General features: G+C 53.5%; 1 protein-coding gene across 2 annotated transcripts in view; it reads right to left on the bottom strand.

Moving 5' to 3' along the window:
• Positions 1-816: 816 nt before the first annotated feature.
• Positions 817-16464, bottom strand: part of PYGB (glycogen phosphorylase B) — an 86786-nt gene continuing 71138 nt past the window's right edge. For both annotated transcript variants that reach the window (XM_058286785.2, XM_071211592.1), the window contains 6 exons: positions 12036-12094; positions 9526-9667; positions 7758-7965; positions 5755-5889; positions 4519-4585; positions 817-2679 (listed from right to left, as the gene is read on the bottom strand). In XM_058286785.2, coding sequence (XP_058142768.1) covers positions 2527-2679; positions 4519-4585; positions 5755-5889; positions 7758-7965; positions 9526-9667; positions 12036-12094 — 764 coding nt within the window. In that variant the 3' untranslated portion in view covers positions 817-2526. The remainder of the gene's footprint in view (positions 2680-4518; positions 4586-5754; positions 5890-7757; positions 7966-9525; positions 9668-12035; positions 12095-16464) is intronic.

Here is a 16464-nt window from a genome sequence, read left to right as displayed (position 1 = left end):
AGCAGAGGCTCGGAAGGGGCCTTCTGGGAGCTCCACCCCTGCCGGCCTCCGGGCTTGCCAGCAACAAGGCCCATGCAAGGCTGTGTGCAGAACAGCCTTGTTTCCTTGAAAAAGATCTTGAACACCATCTGCTCCAGCAGATCTGCAAAATGCCATGCTCCAGCATCCAGCACAGCCTTGGGTTCTGGGTAACTGTGCTGTGAGTTCATGTCCCTTGTGGTTTTTTAGTCAGTGTGCAGCTGCTCAATTAAGGGGAAAACGTTTTGGTCCCTAGTGTATTTACCCGCCCAAGGCCAGGAGTGGGTGGCAGGAGGAGGCAATCCATACCCAAAACCCACTCTTACTGCTAGGTGGTGTTTACCAAATGCCTGGATGTCCTGAACTAGAGCTGATGGCTCAGGCCCACACCGAGCTGGGGCAGGGTGGGGTTTCCTGCCTCATTGTCAGAATGGTGGACTAATCTAGCCTAATGCTAGGCTTCCTTATCAGAGAAGGACACCAACGACCCCTAGGGTGTTACCCAGCTCTCATGGGGGCAGCTGCAGGCCCCTGCCGGCCTTTAACCCAGCACTCCAAGGTGTTCGTATGTGACCCCACTTCATGGGAGCCTGCCCTGTGGTCGCAGCTGTCCTCGGGAGACACACCAGTGGTGCAGGGACCCCAGGGTGGCTGCCCCCAGAATCCTGCTCTTGGAGCTGGTGCTGCAGGATACTGCTGAGCCTTGCTGGACACCCTACCCCAACTATGGGCTGCTCGGAAGAGACGGTGGCCAGGGCTCAGCAGGCAGTGAATAAACAAGAGTCCACAACAACCAAGCACAGGCAGGAAGGTTTAATCAGATTCTCACACAAAGCAGGAAAAGCGAGTGGCCAAAGAAGACCCAACAGAATGAGTGGTGCCAAGGATGTCACAGCCTGGAACTTCAACCCCTTCCTCCCCCCCTAAAATCTACCCCAGGGGCTCTGGTGAAGCCAGATGCCTGCAAAGACTTGCTACATGCAGCCCTGGGAGCCAGGAGCCAGGTTGGAACAGGGTAACTCCCCAGTTAGTCTGCAGACTAGCACACAAAAGACAAACGTGGGGTAGGGGGGGTCCTACCAACGGTCCTGCCCCTGGTGTTGCACTCTGGGCAAAGTGCCCACCAGAAGTGCTGAGTGGGTTCCCCCTCACGCTGCTGGCCACAGCTCCCTGTCTGCACTCATGCAGTCCTTTTCCCAGCCAGACTGCATTGGTGGAAAAGGCCAGAAGGGGCCCAGCCCTCATTTGTAGGGAGGACACACACATGCAGAGAAGTCAAGAGCTTAGGAGGGCGGGCGGAGCTGCAATAAGGAATGGGGATGCAGCCCTCGCCCAGCAGGGGCACCCCTGGTGCCAGGAAGTGCCGTGAGTCCTCGCTGGGTGACTGGGGTGGTGGGTGGGGAGGGAGAGAGGTAGGGGGCATTGACCTGGATCCAGTCAGTTCAACACGGTCCAGAACACTGCCATCTCCCCTCATTAAACTATATGTACCGTTTTCAACCAAGAAAAGGCTTCAGCTAGTTTCAGTTCCTTGCGAAGTTAATTTTCCTTTGAAAAGCTCACCTAGCACCCCAGGCCCCCTACACATCCGTCCTCCATCGTCCTCACCCTTTATCTCACTGAAAGACAGCCTGGAGCCTGGAGCGGGTACAGAGTGGGGTGGCCATCCCTGCCTTCCTAGGTCTGGTGATCTGGGCTCAGGCTTTCCAGCAGCACAGGGCTGAGGGCGGGCGAGGGGACGTGCTCCCTTGATTTTGGCCGTCCTCTTCCCACCCTCCACCACTCACCCAGGGGCTACGACAGGGTGGGAAGCGGCAGGTGGCAGTCAGGGAAGGGGCAGAGGTCTCAGACTCTCCCTCACAGTGGTTGCTATCTACCCTTGTGGGAGTCCCAGTTTACTTCTTTTGGGTAAATTTGTACTTCTCAGATTTGCTTATATGAAGTTGACATCTTTTAGGAGCCCCAAGCTATCCTTTCTATTTAACCTCACTAACCTCATTGTACCAAGGAAACAAAAAAGGGTGAAATCAAATGCTGTCTGGGATTGGCTGCAAGAGAACAGGAGGGGAGTCCAAATGGGCCCCAGGTTGTGGCGAGAGGGGGACTGGCTTGGTACACTGCCATCCCTGCTTTTGTACACTATGTTTGAAGTTTTCCATAACAAAGTTTTAAAAAAAAAATAGTTCTCATAAATGACAGAGAAGTCCTCCCACCCCCTTGACTCACACACACAGGCGTGGGAGGGCTGGGAAAGCGTCCAGTGTGGCGGGGACGGAGAGGGCCGGGCCAGGCCATGTCCTGTGGCCCCCTGGCCCCTGTGGAACTGCACTTTCCTATGCTGCTCCACAGGTCTCAAGTCCAGAGGCTCAAAGCTAAACACTGGCTCACAGTCAAGGTGAGACCCCTCAACGACCCCTCTCGCCCTGCCCCCCAGGAAACAGCAGGGAAAGCAAGACAGATTGCCAATGGTGCGGGAAATGGGGGTGGCGGGGCGCGGCCAGCTGGAGCCTAGTCCCTGGGGACGTCGGGTGGGGGGATCTTCAGGTCTGAGGGCTCCACGCCCCAGATGTCCCGGGCGTACTCTGTGATGGTGCGGTCGCTGGAGAACTTGCCCGAGCAGGCGATGTTCTTGATGACTTTCTTGGTCCACTCTTTAGGGTTCTGTGGAGTGAAGAAGAGCCTGGTTAGTCTGCCCTGGGGGCAGGGGGCTTGTGAGTCTGAGCTCCTAGAACCCAGGCTGAGCCCAGAGGAGCATCAGCCCCCAGGGCAGCCTGAGGAAAGAGGTGGGCATCACTTGGAGAGGGGCCCCCAGCCCCGACTGGCTAGGGGTGAGGGCCCCAAGGTCAGGTGCGTCCCCCCCACCCCAAGCTCTGGGCTGTCCTGGGACTCAGACCACACAACTACATGGGGAGGGGACAGGGAGCATGGGGGCAACCAGGAGGGGTAATACAGGGAGGGGACAGCCTCCCCTGTCCCTTGGAGCACAGGGGGCTGCTGGGAGGTGGGCGTAAAACATGGCTTTTTGTCCTTTATGGAAAGGACAAGACAAGAGCAAAGGAAAGGCAAGCAGAAGGAAACCCAGACCTGCTGTCCTCAGGGCTCTGGATGCCCTGTCCCCCTGGCTGCCCCTGGGTCATGATGTGGGGCCCCCTCAGCTTGGCCCTGGCTCTCCTGCAGACCACACATGGCAGCAGGGAGCACCATGAAGTAGCCCAGTCCCGGCCTCATAGGGACAGGCTCCTCAGAAGTACTGCAAGCCCTGAGGGTCCTGGAAGAGGCAATGTAGGGAAGCAGATGTGGCTCAACTTGACTGGGCTCCCGTCTACCATATGGGAGGTCGCGGGTTCGATTTCTGGGGCCTCCTGTGAAAGCAAGCTGGCCTGCGTGGAGAATTGGCTCAACAAGATGACACAACAGAGGAGACACAGAGGAGGAAAAATGGGAGATGCAGTGAACTAGGTAGCTGAGGTGGCTCAAGTGGCTGAGTGCTCTCTCACATGTCAGAGGTACCGGGATCAGTTTCCGGTGCCTCCCAAAGAGAAGACAAGAAAGAAGTCAAGCAGACACAGAGAGCTCACAGCGAATGGACAGAGAGCAAGTAGCAAGCACCAAAACACAATGTGGTGGTGGGGGCGGGGCGGGAATAGCCTCACTGCTCATGCTGGAAATGTAGGAGCTACTGGCCTGGGGCGGGGGGAAGGCTGTTTCTGGTACACCATGCAGCGGGACACTCCCTGGGTCTGCCTCCCTACCTGACTCATCAGCCCCTCCACACTCACCTCTCATCAAGCAGCTGCCCCCCTATACTGAGAAGGGTCACCCCAGGGCCCTCTGAAGAGGGGAGACAGAACTGGAGGTGGAGGCGATGGAACTGCCCGGCCTGGCTATGGCCCATGAGAAGGAAAAGGGCAGCAGCTGCCCCGGGCTGAGCCAGCACAAGGACTCACTGTTCTCTGCTGGCCACATGAGCAGGGACCAGGGACCATGAGCAGGGACCCCTCGAGGGGTCAACCCCTGCAGGCAAGGCCCTCTGCCTGCCCCGCCCTCCTGCCTCAATGGGCCCTGCAGCACACAGGCCCCAACACCTGCTGATGACATCCATCTGTGCTATCCACACTGATCGTGCCTGTGTGCTGAGCTGCAGCTGCAACCCAGGTCTGTGACCCCATCAGACCACAGGCTGGGTGCAGTGGACCCTCGGCCATTTGCCCCGTAAGGAGTGTGCCTAGCATCCTCTGTGCTCAGCGGTGGTGCCCGAGAGGCAGGACAGTGCCCTGACTCTCGACACTGCTGCACTCAGCCTGGGTGTTGAATAGTGCTGAGTGGAGCCACTGCCTGCCTGGCCAGAAGAGAGCGATACAGCAGGGGTGGACACATAGTGACAGTGGACACAGCACTGGGGGAAAGCCTGGAGCTGGCCAAGTCCCCTTACCCCGCAGGACACTGACTGCCTGCTACCCTTCCGCCTTCCCACCCCAGCCCGGGGCGTGGGAGCCTCACCCGGTACAGCTGGTCCACCTTGGCTTGGCACTCCATGTAGGCCTCATAGTCTGCAAACACTTTGAACCTGAAACAGGAAACAGGAGCTATGGCCGGACATAGCAGCGGAAGCAAGAGGAGAGCAAGCAGAGCTGATGCTCGGACTCAAGCAGGCACCTGGCAGTCCTTCCAAGTCCCAGAACCCCTAGCGTCCTCGGACCACGTGGGCACCCAGCAGTGCCTCTGAACCCCAGCCCAGGGAGGCCTGTCTGGCCACGGGAGCATCTGTGAGCACTGCTTAGGTCTTGGGAAGCTACATTAGGAAGCAATGTCTAAGCAATGCCATTACAGAAACTGAGATTACAGTCCATTTTCCACATCCAGCTCACAGTGCAGCTGAGAGTGGCAAGGGTCCCGGGCCCTCTTCTGGGGAAGGGTTCAGTTCTCAGCTCTGTAAGGGGGAGGCACAGCCCGATGGACACAGCTCCTCCTGAGTCCTCTGCCCTCCAGGCTAATGTCGCTGAGGTCTGCGCTTCTTGACTTTCTGGACAACGATGTAGCACATGTGGATACTAGAAGAGGTCTCTGTTTACTACAGTCAGCAACACAAGTCATAGGACTGTTAGAAGTCCTTCCTCCACCATAGACCTCAGCCAGTGCCAAACTCCCAGCCCAGGGCTGTCTCATAAGCCAGCTGATACCATAATCCTCAAAAATGTAGTAAACCAAACAGCTGTACAAAAAACTAACCCAAAGGAAACTGAAAGTAGAAGAGAAGTTCGTTCTCAACATCAGCCATTCACCTTTCAGCCTACAGGGCGGCGTCACCAGACAGCAAAACAGCACTGTGGCTTTTTATGAATTACTAAATCTAATGACCAATACATAATAATCCCATGTTCACTACACTAAAATCAAATGCTTGGTAACTTGGCAAAGCCATAGCTCTCTGCGCTCTAAGCCCAGCGTGCACAGGATGGGCTCCTGAGGGCAGCCAGCTGCTGAGGTGCCCGCCCACCCTGTCCTCGGGTGGAGGGAGCGAGCCCCGGGGGGCCTGCTGGGATGCCAGTGCTTGGCCAGGGCCGCAAGGCCAGCAGCCAGCTCCTCCGGCCTGGACCAGACCCTGACACCACCCCGTGATTCCACCGCAGGGTGGGGTGGGGGTTCTCTCCTTGAACAACCCCACAGAACCTTCTGCCCCATGAGCTGGTGGGGCCTGTGTGGCAGAACTGAGGGGCCAGCGAGCCGGGGTCCCACCTGTCGTGGTGCATCAGCATGTTGACGACGTCCTGGAAGCAGCCTGGCTCCTTGGGAGAGAAGAAGCCGCTGCCGATCTGGTCCACCGCCTGCCTCAGCTCGGGGAGGCGCTCGTAGTAATGGCAGGCATCATACCTGCAGGGAGGTAAGGCTGGAGTCACTGCCGGGTATGCCGAGGGGCAGCCAGGAGGATGGACAGCAGGCCACCCACAGGCTCCAGCCAGGAAAGCCACCCAGCCTTGGACCAGCACTGCCAGGGTGATGGTCACTGAGCCCTGGACACACAGCTTGTTCAAACTCCGACACACTGTGGTGCTTTCTTTTTTATAGAATGTAGCTCTATGCACAATGGCATCCACTGCTCACCTTATGCTACTGGACGGCGCTGTTCCAGCACTTTCTCACCACCAGAGCCAGCAGAGCCTTCACAACAGGATGCCACCCCCCACCTGCCCACCCTGGCCTGGGGATCCACAGCCACCAGCACCTGAGCCCTGCCCTTCCCTCCATGTCACCACAGAGTGGGGGGGCTAGGGGACAGCACCCTTGACTAGGAGAATGCATGAAGGTGAAGGAGAAAATACAAACAGAACAAGCCAGGACAGACAGGCCGTGGAAGCAGGAAGCCAGAGCCAGGCTGTGTCTGGGTAGATGGGGGCAGGGGAGCGTGTTTGTCCTGTCTGTCCCTGACACAGGGACAGCAGTGGAAGGGATTAGAGCTGAGGGAGGGGAGCAAAGGGGCCCAGTGGAGGTGCAAGTACATTTCTGAGAAAAACAGAATGGAGACCCTGCCGGGTGACAACTATATTTGCATTTTTACCTGACAGGAGCCGGAGGCCTTACCAACTCCCTGAGAACTTTTAGGCAGTTGGACAGCAATGTCATGTCTTTTTTTAAAAATTATTACTCAGAATTAGGCTAGGGGTGGGATGCCTGAAGAATGCCAAGCTTATGAAAAACAAGGAAAGACTATGAAACTGTCACAGCCCAGGGAAGACGGGAAGACATGACAATGAAATGCCATCTAGTCCCTGGGCAGTATCCTGGGACAGAAAGTCGACACAAATGGGAATGGTGGGGAGTGAATACAGCCGGGTGTTTAGGCATCCTAATGCACCAATGCTGCTGCTTGCTTTTGACAAGGTCCATGATAACAGAAGATGAAAAAGGGGAACTGGGTCAGGGGCCTACAGGAATCTCTGTACTAACTTTGCAAATTTTCCATAAATCTAAAATTATTACAAAACAAAATGGTTATTTTAAAAATTAGGCCAGGGAAACTTGGAGGTAGTAGGCAAACTTCAAAATCCCCCATTGACCCCAAGTCTCTACAGCCAGATCAAGCCTGGAGACAGGCAATCACCCCTCTCCCCTCCATGGCGAGGCAGCTGCGCATCTGTAACCGCAGAGGTCGGTCCAGGTCAGACCCCAGTTCCGGTTTCCACTAGAAGGCAGCGCTCCTCCTAGCAGGAGAGCACTTTTGCATCAGGGGCTGCCAAAGATGGGGTCCCCCAGCATGCTTTGCAGCTCAGCCTTCACCAAATGAAAGCAGGGATGCCTGAGGGCCTATTTCAAAGGCGCAGTCTAGACATCCTGGAGCTGGCAGTGGAGACAAGCCCAGGGGCAGCCCTGGCTGCCACCCCACACAGGCCATGTCTGTGGACCCAAGTAGGCATGGCCAGTGAGCCAAAAGCCGCCTCCAATCTGCCCCCTCCCCCAACCACAGGGACTGACTCTGCAGTTGGGAGAGACTTGGCTCCCAAGACTGCCCTCAGAGCGAGCTCCACCCTGCACACCTGCCCATCACAGGTCCCTTCCCTAGGGCTCTTGGGAGTGACGACGGTGCGGCCACACACCCCAGCAGGCGTGGGGAGGAGGAGGGGTGCACCCAGCTGGCATGGGAGGGGTGAGTCACACGCCAGCTAGAAGGGGGCAGGGAGAGGTGAAAGGCTGGGGCTACGGGAGGGGCACCCCCAGTTGGCACAGGTGGGGAAGGCGCTCACCCCTTCCGGTCCAGGGCCTCCACATCCTCCACCCGCATGCCGAAGATGAAGAGGTTATCCTCCCCGGCCTCCTCGGCCATCTCCACGTTGGCGCCGTCCATGGTGCCGATGGTGAGAGCCCCGTTGAGCATGAATTTCATGTTGCCGGTGCCGGAGGCCTCGGTGCCAGCCGTGGAGATCTGCTGCGACAGGTCCGCGGCGGGGATGGCTGGGGGTCAAGTGGGGCCCAGTCAGGCACGTCCCCAGCACCACGTTCTAACACACCCAGCGCTGCATACGGGGACTGACAGCGCGCGCGAGGCTCCGGCTTTGCTCTGATCCCGCTCCTCTGCCCCCTTCCCACTGCTGCCGAGGGCTCGCTTCAGGAACAGGCCACAGCCTTCCGGGGCATGTCCTCCCCCAGCCCCACCCAAAGCGGCCGGTGGTCTGGGAGACCCCACGGCCCCCTCAGCCCCTCTCCCTTGCTCCCAGCCCACCCGGCCTGTCTAGGACAGCCCAAGGAAGAAGGACCCAAGACCAGAGACTCCTAGAAGAAGCCTCTGAGGTGGCAAAGGCAGTTTGCTCTGGAATCTTCCAGGAACAGAACCAAATCAAAGCCTGGTCCCAATCTGTGGCATTACGTTCCTTCCACATGACATCACTTTTGTCCTATCTGATCAGCCCAAAAGCTTCTAAGATGCGCTGAATGGCCTTTGGAACCTGGGGGCGGGGAAGAGGTAAGGCCACCTCCACCCAGCTTTTGGAATAAACATGGGAGTGACTCTGTGCTGCAGACACGCAGGCTGGGGGGGGCATGGTAGATGTTCTCCCACCAGCAGGGCCAGCACCCCGACTCTTCATTGTCCCAGGGTACATCCCTGCCCAGGATGACACCTGGCCTGGAACGGCCATGCTCACCGTGTCCCAGCTTACTCGGTAGCTGCTAATGCTGCCTTCCCAGTCTCAGTGCAGCCTCCCTCAGAAGAGGGAGGCCAGGCCAGGCCTCCTGGGAGTCAGGGCCAAGCCCGGGCCAGGTAAAGAGAGAATGGCCTCTCAAGTCAGGAGGCTGGGGAGACCCTGAGGGTCCTTGGTGGGGGTGGGGGTGCTGTAGGCTGCAGACACAGCTGGAAGACCAGGGAAAGCCTAAGCACCCACACTGGATGGGGCTCTTAGAGGCTCAGAAGTAGAAAAGGGGGCCAGGGGCAGGGTAGGCTCAGGCATCCCACCATTTGGGGGGCAAACTGCTTAACTGCCACGATTTCCAGAATGACCTGGTGAGAAAAGAACTGATCTGATGTGTATCCTGGAGACCCCCCCCAGCCAGCACCCCTATACCTGGGTGCCCAGCAAAAGCCCCAGACACCAGTAGAGCTGGGCAGATGGGCCCACAGCAAGCAGGGAAGTGTGAGGAAGCCAGTTCAGGTCCACTGGCAAGGTACCTGAGAGTGGCCAGGGGCAAGGAGGTGGGTAAAAGGGGAGGAGGAGGGTGAAGGGGAGGGGAAAGAACAGGAAATGGGGGGTAGATCCAGTGGGCAGCACCTTTCCACTGCCCAGGAACAGTCCTGTCTGCATAAAGCTTAGAGCCACAGGTGCAGAAAGGGGAAGCTCAGAGGTAGGGGAGAGGAGGGCAGAGAGCTCAGAGGTCCGCCCACCTGTAGCAAGTGCTTTGTGATGCGTTTGAGCCACCCTGACCCGGCACCAGATCCCCTGGGGCCAGGGAGCCTGGCTGTCCAGGGCCAAGGCAACCCCACCGGATGGCCATCCGACACCCCGCAGGGTTCAGAGCTACCTTTCTCAGCCAGGGACACCCGGTAATTCTCCAGGAAGATGACCTTGAGCCTGTCACCCACAATGGGGTCCTGGTTGACAACCTCGCCGATGGAAGTGACCAACTTGATGATCTTCTTGGCCATGTGGTAGCCAGGAGCGGCCTGGAAGAGGAGGGCAGGTCAGGGGCTTTGAAGGGAAGGGGAGAGGCAGAGGCTGCCACAGTGCCTTGGCGCCTGGCATGGGTGGCAGGAAGGGGCAGCGGGGGGTGAGTCCATATCCTGGCCGAGCCCTGGGCTGGGGCTGGAAAGGCCTGTGCTTCCAGAGAACCACAAAGGCAGTGGCTCCAGCATGGTCTTGCCTGTGACCCGTCAGGCTGAATCCACAGAGCCTGCGCCCAACGTGCAGGTGAGAAACCCACGTGCTCTGCCTGGGCAGCTGCTCTTTTTTTTTTTTTTTTGGGCAGCTGCTCTTGACGTCGGCCTCACCAGTGTGAGAAATCTGCCAGCCTCAGGTTTGGTTTCTAGGTCTAGTTAAGTTTTTCAAAAATGAGGAGATAAGACACAAGGACGTCTGGACCTGACCACCAATGTACAGGGGAAATCAGGAACCAAGGAACTTGCCGAAACGACAGATAGGGACACAACCAGCAAGGCTGGCCAGGGGCACAAACACCCCATTTCTTCTAATAATGCATTTCAAGGGGGAAAAAAAGGGAGAAACAAAGGGAGAACCTACGGATTAAGAGCTTTAAGAGACACACCATCCTTATTCATAGGAAACATACATGGAACATTCAAGAACACAACGGGCGCAACCTGCTCCCAAATGTTTAGAAGCAAGAATGATAGAGAAAGCAGAAAGGTAGAATGATATGACAAACATTGCAAAACAGTGAAAGTTGGTAAATCTAGGTATTTGGTTGGGGGCTGTGCCAGAGTTCTCGGTATTGTTTGTATTATTTTTGCACTTTCTTGTAAGTTTGAAATTATTTCAAAATGGAGTTTGTTTTTTTTCTTAAAAGGCACATCAACCATTTCAATGGCATACCCTCATTTGGGTCCTAATTCAAGCAAACTGTTAAAAAAAATACTTGACACCTTAATAGGACAGGTAGGCACCTGGACAGAGACTGTATATTCACTGAGGCTGGGGAACTCGTGTTCAAGTTCTCAGGGGGAAGACGGAGCTATGTGTAAAGAGAAGCCACACACAGCAGTTCGGAGGAAAACATCCTTTCCTGAAGATGTGACTAAGTATTAAGAAGTGAAGTGTATTCTGTGCTTACTTTATGGTTCAGCAGAAGTCTGGGGGAGAGAGAGCAAACGTGGCAATACGTTAAAAAACTGTTGAATCTTGGGGGCGAGTGTAGCTCAAGTGGCTGAGTGCCTGCTTCTCATGTTTGAGGTCCTGGGTTCGATCCCCAGTACCTTCTAAAAACAAACAAATGAAAAAACCAACTATCACAGGTGAGCAGATGTAGCTCAGGGGTTGAGTGCCTGTTTCCCATGTACGAAGTCTTGGGTTCATTTCCCAGTACCTCCTAAAAAAACAAGACAAACAAACAATAAAAACAAAAACTTGAATCTGGGTGGTATAGTTATGGATGGTCATCCTTCTACCTTTCTCTAGGCGTCAGATTTTTTATAAGGTTTTTTTAAAAACTATTTTAAAAAGAAATACACACTGAAAAATTGACAGATGAAACGATACGATGTTTGGGTTTGCTTGAAAAACTCCAGGCCATAAGAGGGTAGGTAGTGACAATGTCAGGTACCCTGGGCTGCTGTGGGAAGCTGGCTGGGGCCCCGAGGGATGTCCCGCGGTCCTGCCTGCCTCTGTGCATGTCAGTGGCCACAGGCGAGTACCAGGGACACAGGACAGGCTCCAGTGCTCGCCAGCCCCCAGGCCCGCCCCCCATGCTCCCACACAGAACGCTGCTTGTGGGGACTCGCTTGGAAACGCTGCTCCCATCGAGCCCCCCAGAAGGGAGCTATCCCCACAGGGGATCCTTCGTGTTCTCTGGTGAAGACCAGGCTCCTGGTGGGAAGTGCACGAGGTGGGACGAGGACGTGGCCAACCCCTTGGGGGCCCATCATGGGGACTCAACGACAGAGTCCCTAGGATTCCTAAAGCATGGGACATACAAAGTAAAACAAAATAAGCCAAGATGAGCCCAAACTCAACTTCCATCTGCTCAAGCAAGCAGCACAACCAACCTGCATCTGTCCACTCCCGGGAGGGGGCGAGCAGGGCCATGTGCTGTGCCTGAGAACTGGCAGTGGGTTCCACGGGGCTCCTATACGGTGGGGAGGAGGCAGCTGCACAGGGAACGAGGGCCCCGCCCCTCGGAGGGCTGGCCTCGGGGGCCGGGGACCTGACAGCCCCACTGCAGGGCAGGGTGGGCGCCATCCAATGCCCTCGCAGGGGAGTTGGTGGACACCTGGTCACCTTGGTGCAGAGCCCGTGGTCCCCATAGGCGCCCCTGAGGGCCAGCTGGCCCCGCCCACCGAGAACTGGCAGGCCACTCACCTTTCCCCCGATCATGACGGTCCTGGGCACGAAGGACTTGGCTGGGTTTTTCCTTATTCCTGCAGGTTAGAACGACAAGACTCAAGTGAGGCCGCTGGGCCGTATCACACTCAAATCCTCAAGCTAGAGCCCCCACCCCGCACTGTGGGACTGAAGTCACCCACGAGCAACGTCCAGGGAGCTTCAGCATGAGCTGCAGAGGTGTGGGGGACCACGGCCCAACACCTCACCCACCATCACCACCCTGAGACACACATTTAGAGGACCCCCCACTCACAGGAAGAGCTGGTACCTGGGTTTCCAGAGAAGCACTAAACAGGCCCTTGCTGGGTGAGGCACCAATACCAAAGCCCTAGATCATGATGTGCACGTGTGTTTGAAGCCACGTCTCAAGTGCACGGCTTTGAGCACGTGCAGAGAAGGAACCCACCTTGGTGATGTGGCAGGGGCACTGTCCGCCTAGAGGGACATTAGGGCAGACACTGAACTTACACATCCCTCAGGTCCCCCTGAGGTTCATCTCCAGGCATGGACATGGGCCCCACTGCAGGGGCTGCTTGCCATCAGCCCACAGGCCGCAACTGTCCTTGCCAGTCATCAATTTTCTGACTGCAGTTGGGGTGGGAGTGGGGGTTGTACAAACAGCAGATGGGTGCCGCCCTGGACAAAGCCCCAGCAGGAAGTTACAGCCCGTTTCAACAGCTGCCCCTCCGTCCCACTTCTGGAATCCAGACAGAATAACAAGGAGAGTCTCGCCCACAAACTCCAGATTATTCTGTAAATTCTGCCATGCTGCAGGCACAGCGGGCACAAAATGGCAGGGTAAAACAGGGGTCACGGATGCACTGCGGGCAATGATGGGATACAGGTACCTCCTGCCACCCTGAGAGGAAGTGCTGGGAGCAGGGCTCAGTCCTGGGGGACATCAAGGGGGCCCCCAGATACTGGGTGACAGGTCCTGATGGAGAACACCCCTGCAAAGGGAGTAAGCCCTGGTGGAAAGGCTGGACAAGACAGCCGACAGCAGCCAATCAGGCAGCCACAAGGGAGGCTGGGCCGTGGGGTGATCTAGAGAGATGTGTGACCCCAGAGATGCCCCATCTTCTGAGGAAACACTGCTTTGACACAGCAACAGGCGAGCTGTGAAGCCTGGAAGCGACCCTGGGGCTTCTTCCCCAACCCAGAGACCTCCTGCTGAAATCCAGGCAATCCACTCACTCCAACAGGAGAGGCAGGCAAGGAAAACCAGAGCCTGCCCTCCACCGGGAATCACAAGGCTTTGATATTGTCAACTTGAGAGAAGACCACAAAGCCAAGCATGAGCCCTTGGGCGGAGGGGGGTTGGGCACCAGGGCCAGAAAACAGGAGCATGTGAAAATGAGAGAAGAGGAGCCGCTGCACAGAAGTGCAGGCTCGTCAGAGACCAAGAGGGGGAAGAGACTCGCCGACGCACAACAGGACACACGGGGGACAAAACGCAGCAGGACAACCCAGAAGAGAAAAGGAAGAGATCGAAAGTGATGTTCAGAAAGAAGATAAGTAAAGGAAACTGCGTACCTAACCAGATGAGGTGGTTTGAAACTGAACCCCAGAAAAAATGTGGTCTTAAAGTTAATCCATTTCTGTAGATGTGGACCTACTGTAAGTAGGAACTTTTTTTTGTTTGAGGTACCAGAGGCCAGGGATTAAACCAGGGACCTCAGATGTGGGAAGCTGGCACTCAGTCACTAAGCCACATCAGCTTCCAAGATGGTTTTTTTGTTTGTTTTGCTTTTTGTTTTTTTTTCAGGAGGAACCAAGAACCAAACCTGGGGCCTCCTATGTGGAAGGCAGGAGCTCAACCGCTTGAGCCACATCCACTCCCTGTTGAGTAGGGTCTTAAGATATGCCCCACGTCATTCAGGGTGGGCCTTAATCCTCTTACTAGAGTCCTTTAGAAGAGAATGAAATTATGACAAAGAGAAGGCCACTTAACCAAGATGCTGAAAGAAATGAAACCTGGAAGAGAAGGGAAAGATGAGCAGATGCAGCATGTGCTTTGCCATATGGCAGAGGCGTCCAGGACTGCCAATTGCCGGTAGAAAGTATCACCTGGTGACGCCTTGATTAGGACATTTTTCTCATCCTCAAAATGATAAGCTTGTAAGAGCTAATAAATTGCCACTGTTAAAGCCAACTCATTTTATGGGAATCTGCTTTGGCAGCCTAGCAAACTAAATGACAGAGTCCCAAAAGAAGAAATCCAAAACAATGGAACCATATAACCTTTTTTTTTCATTTAAAAAAAGTTATTGAAGTATATCATTCATATATGAATATACATAAACAGAAAGTGTGTAGTAAAACCTGCTGAACTTACAAAAAAACCATGCATAACATCATACAGGGCTCCCATACATCATCCTACTACAAACAACCTGCATTGTTATAAAACATTTGTAACAAATTACAAGAGCACATCAGTCAAATTGATACTATTAATTAGAGTCCACATCTTACTTTTGGTGTATTTTCCCCCAACCTGCCCTAATATTTTTTTGTTCATAAACCATATAATTTATCTAAAGTGTAAAATCAGTAGTATTTGGTATAATCAGAGTTGTGTATTCAACACTTCAGTAATATTACAGTGTTCTCATTACACCAAAAAAACAAACCAAAAAACCCATGATCATGCCTATATGTTAGCACTACTAATTACAAATCCAGTAATTTGCTTTCACCATCTCTATTTATTTCCAAGTAATTTTTTACCATTTCTGCACAGAGTAAACCTCAGCTTTACATTTTCTAAACACATTCTAGTCTCTGGTGACTTATATTCTAGCTATTAATTCCATGAATTGGTTCATTACGTTTAGTTCATAATAGCAAAATCATACGTTATTTGTCTTTTTATACCTGGCTTGCTTCATTCAACATAATGTTCTCCAGGTTCATCCATGTTGTCATACGCTTCACCACTTCATTTCTTCTTACAGCTGAATAATATTTCATCGTTAGTATATACTACAGTTTGTTTATCCATTAGTCACTTAATGGTCACCTGGGTTGTTTCTATCTTTTGACAATTGTGAATAATGCCAGAATGGACATCGGTTTACAGGTTTGTGTCACTGCTCTCAGTTCTTTTGATAGATACCTTAGCAGTAGTATTGCCAGGTCACATGGTAGATCTTTATATAACTTCCTTAGGAACTGCCAGAACAGACTTCTACAGTAGCTGTACCAGTCTACAGTCCCACCAACAGTGAATAAGCATTCCTATCTCTCCACATCCTCTCCAATACTTGTAGTTTTCTGGTTTTTTTTTCAATAGTGGCCATTCTAGTAGCGGTGAAATGATAGCTCATTATAGTTTTGATTTGCATTTCCATAATAGCCAGTGGTGTTGAACATTTTTTCATGTGTTTCTTTGCCATTGGTATTTCTTCTTTATTAATACTATCTATTCAGGTCTTTTGCTCATTTTTTAATTGGGTCATTTGTCTTTTTATTGTTGAGTTGTAGGCTTTTTTTTTTTTTAAGATTTATTTATTTCTCTCCCCTTCCCTGCCCCCCCAATTGTCTGTTCTCTGTGTCCATTCGCTGTGTGTTCTTCTGTGTCCGCTTGTTTGCTTGACAGCAGCACCGGGAATCTGTGTCTTTCTGTTGTATCATCTTGCTGCGTCAGCTCTCCAGGTATATGGCGTCATTCCTGGGCAGGCTGCACTTCTTTCACGTGGGGTGGATCTCCTTATGAGGCACACTCCTTGAGCAAGGGGCTCACCTACGCGGGGGGCATTCCTGAGTGGCAGGGCACTCCTTGCATGCATCAGCACTGTGTGTGGGCCAGCTCACCACACGGGTCAGGAGGCCCTGGGTTTGAACCCTGGACCTCCCATGTGGTAGGCAGACACTCTATCAGTTGAGCCAAATCTACTTCCCTATAGGCTGTTTTTATATGTCATGGATATTAGACCCTTGTTGGATGTGTGATTTCCAAATATTTTCTCTATTGAATGGGCTGCCTTTTTATACTCTTCACAAAATCTTTTCAGATGCAGAAGTGTTTAATTTTGAGGAGGTCCCAATTATCTATTTTTTCTTTTGTTGCTCATGTTTTGGGTGTAAGGTTTAAGAGACCCTCACCTACTACAAGGTCATGTAGATGTTTCCTACATTATCTTCTTCGAGTTTTACACTCCTGGCTTTTATGTTTAGGTCTTTGATCCGTATTGAGTTGATTTCTGTATAAGGAATGAAAAAGGGGTCCTCTTTCATTCTTTTTGTTATGGATAACCAGTTCTCCCAACACCATTCATTGAAGAGACTGTTCTATCCCAGAAAAGTGAACTTGATAGGCTCATCAAAAATCAGTTTAATATAGAGATAAGGGTCTATTTCTAAACTCTCAATTTGTTTCCATTGATGAATGTGCCTATCTTAA

The sequence above is a fragment of the Dasypus novemcinctus genome, chromosome 24 (genome assembly GCF_030445035.2).
Source record: "Dasypus novemcinctus isolate mDasNov1 chromosome 24, mDasNov1.1.hap2, whole genome shotgun sequence".
Lineage (NCBI taxonomy): Eukaryota > Metazoa > Chordata > Mammalia > Cingulata > Dasypodidae > Dasypus > Dasypus novemcinctus.
Note: the sequence above shows the minus strand (reverse complement) of the source record. Positions and strands in the feature narration are given on the sequence as shown.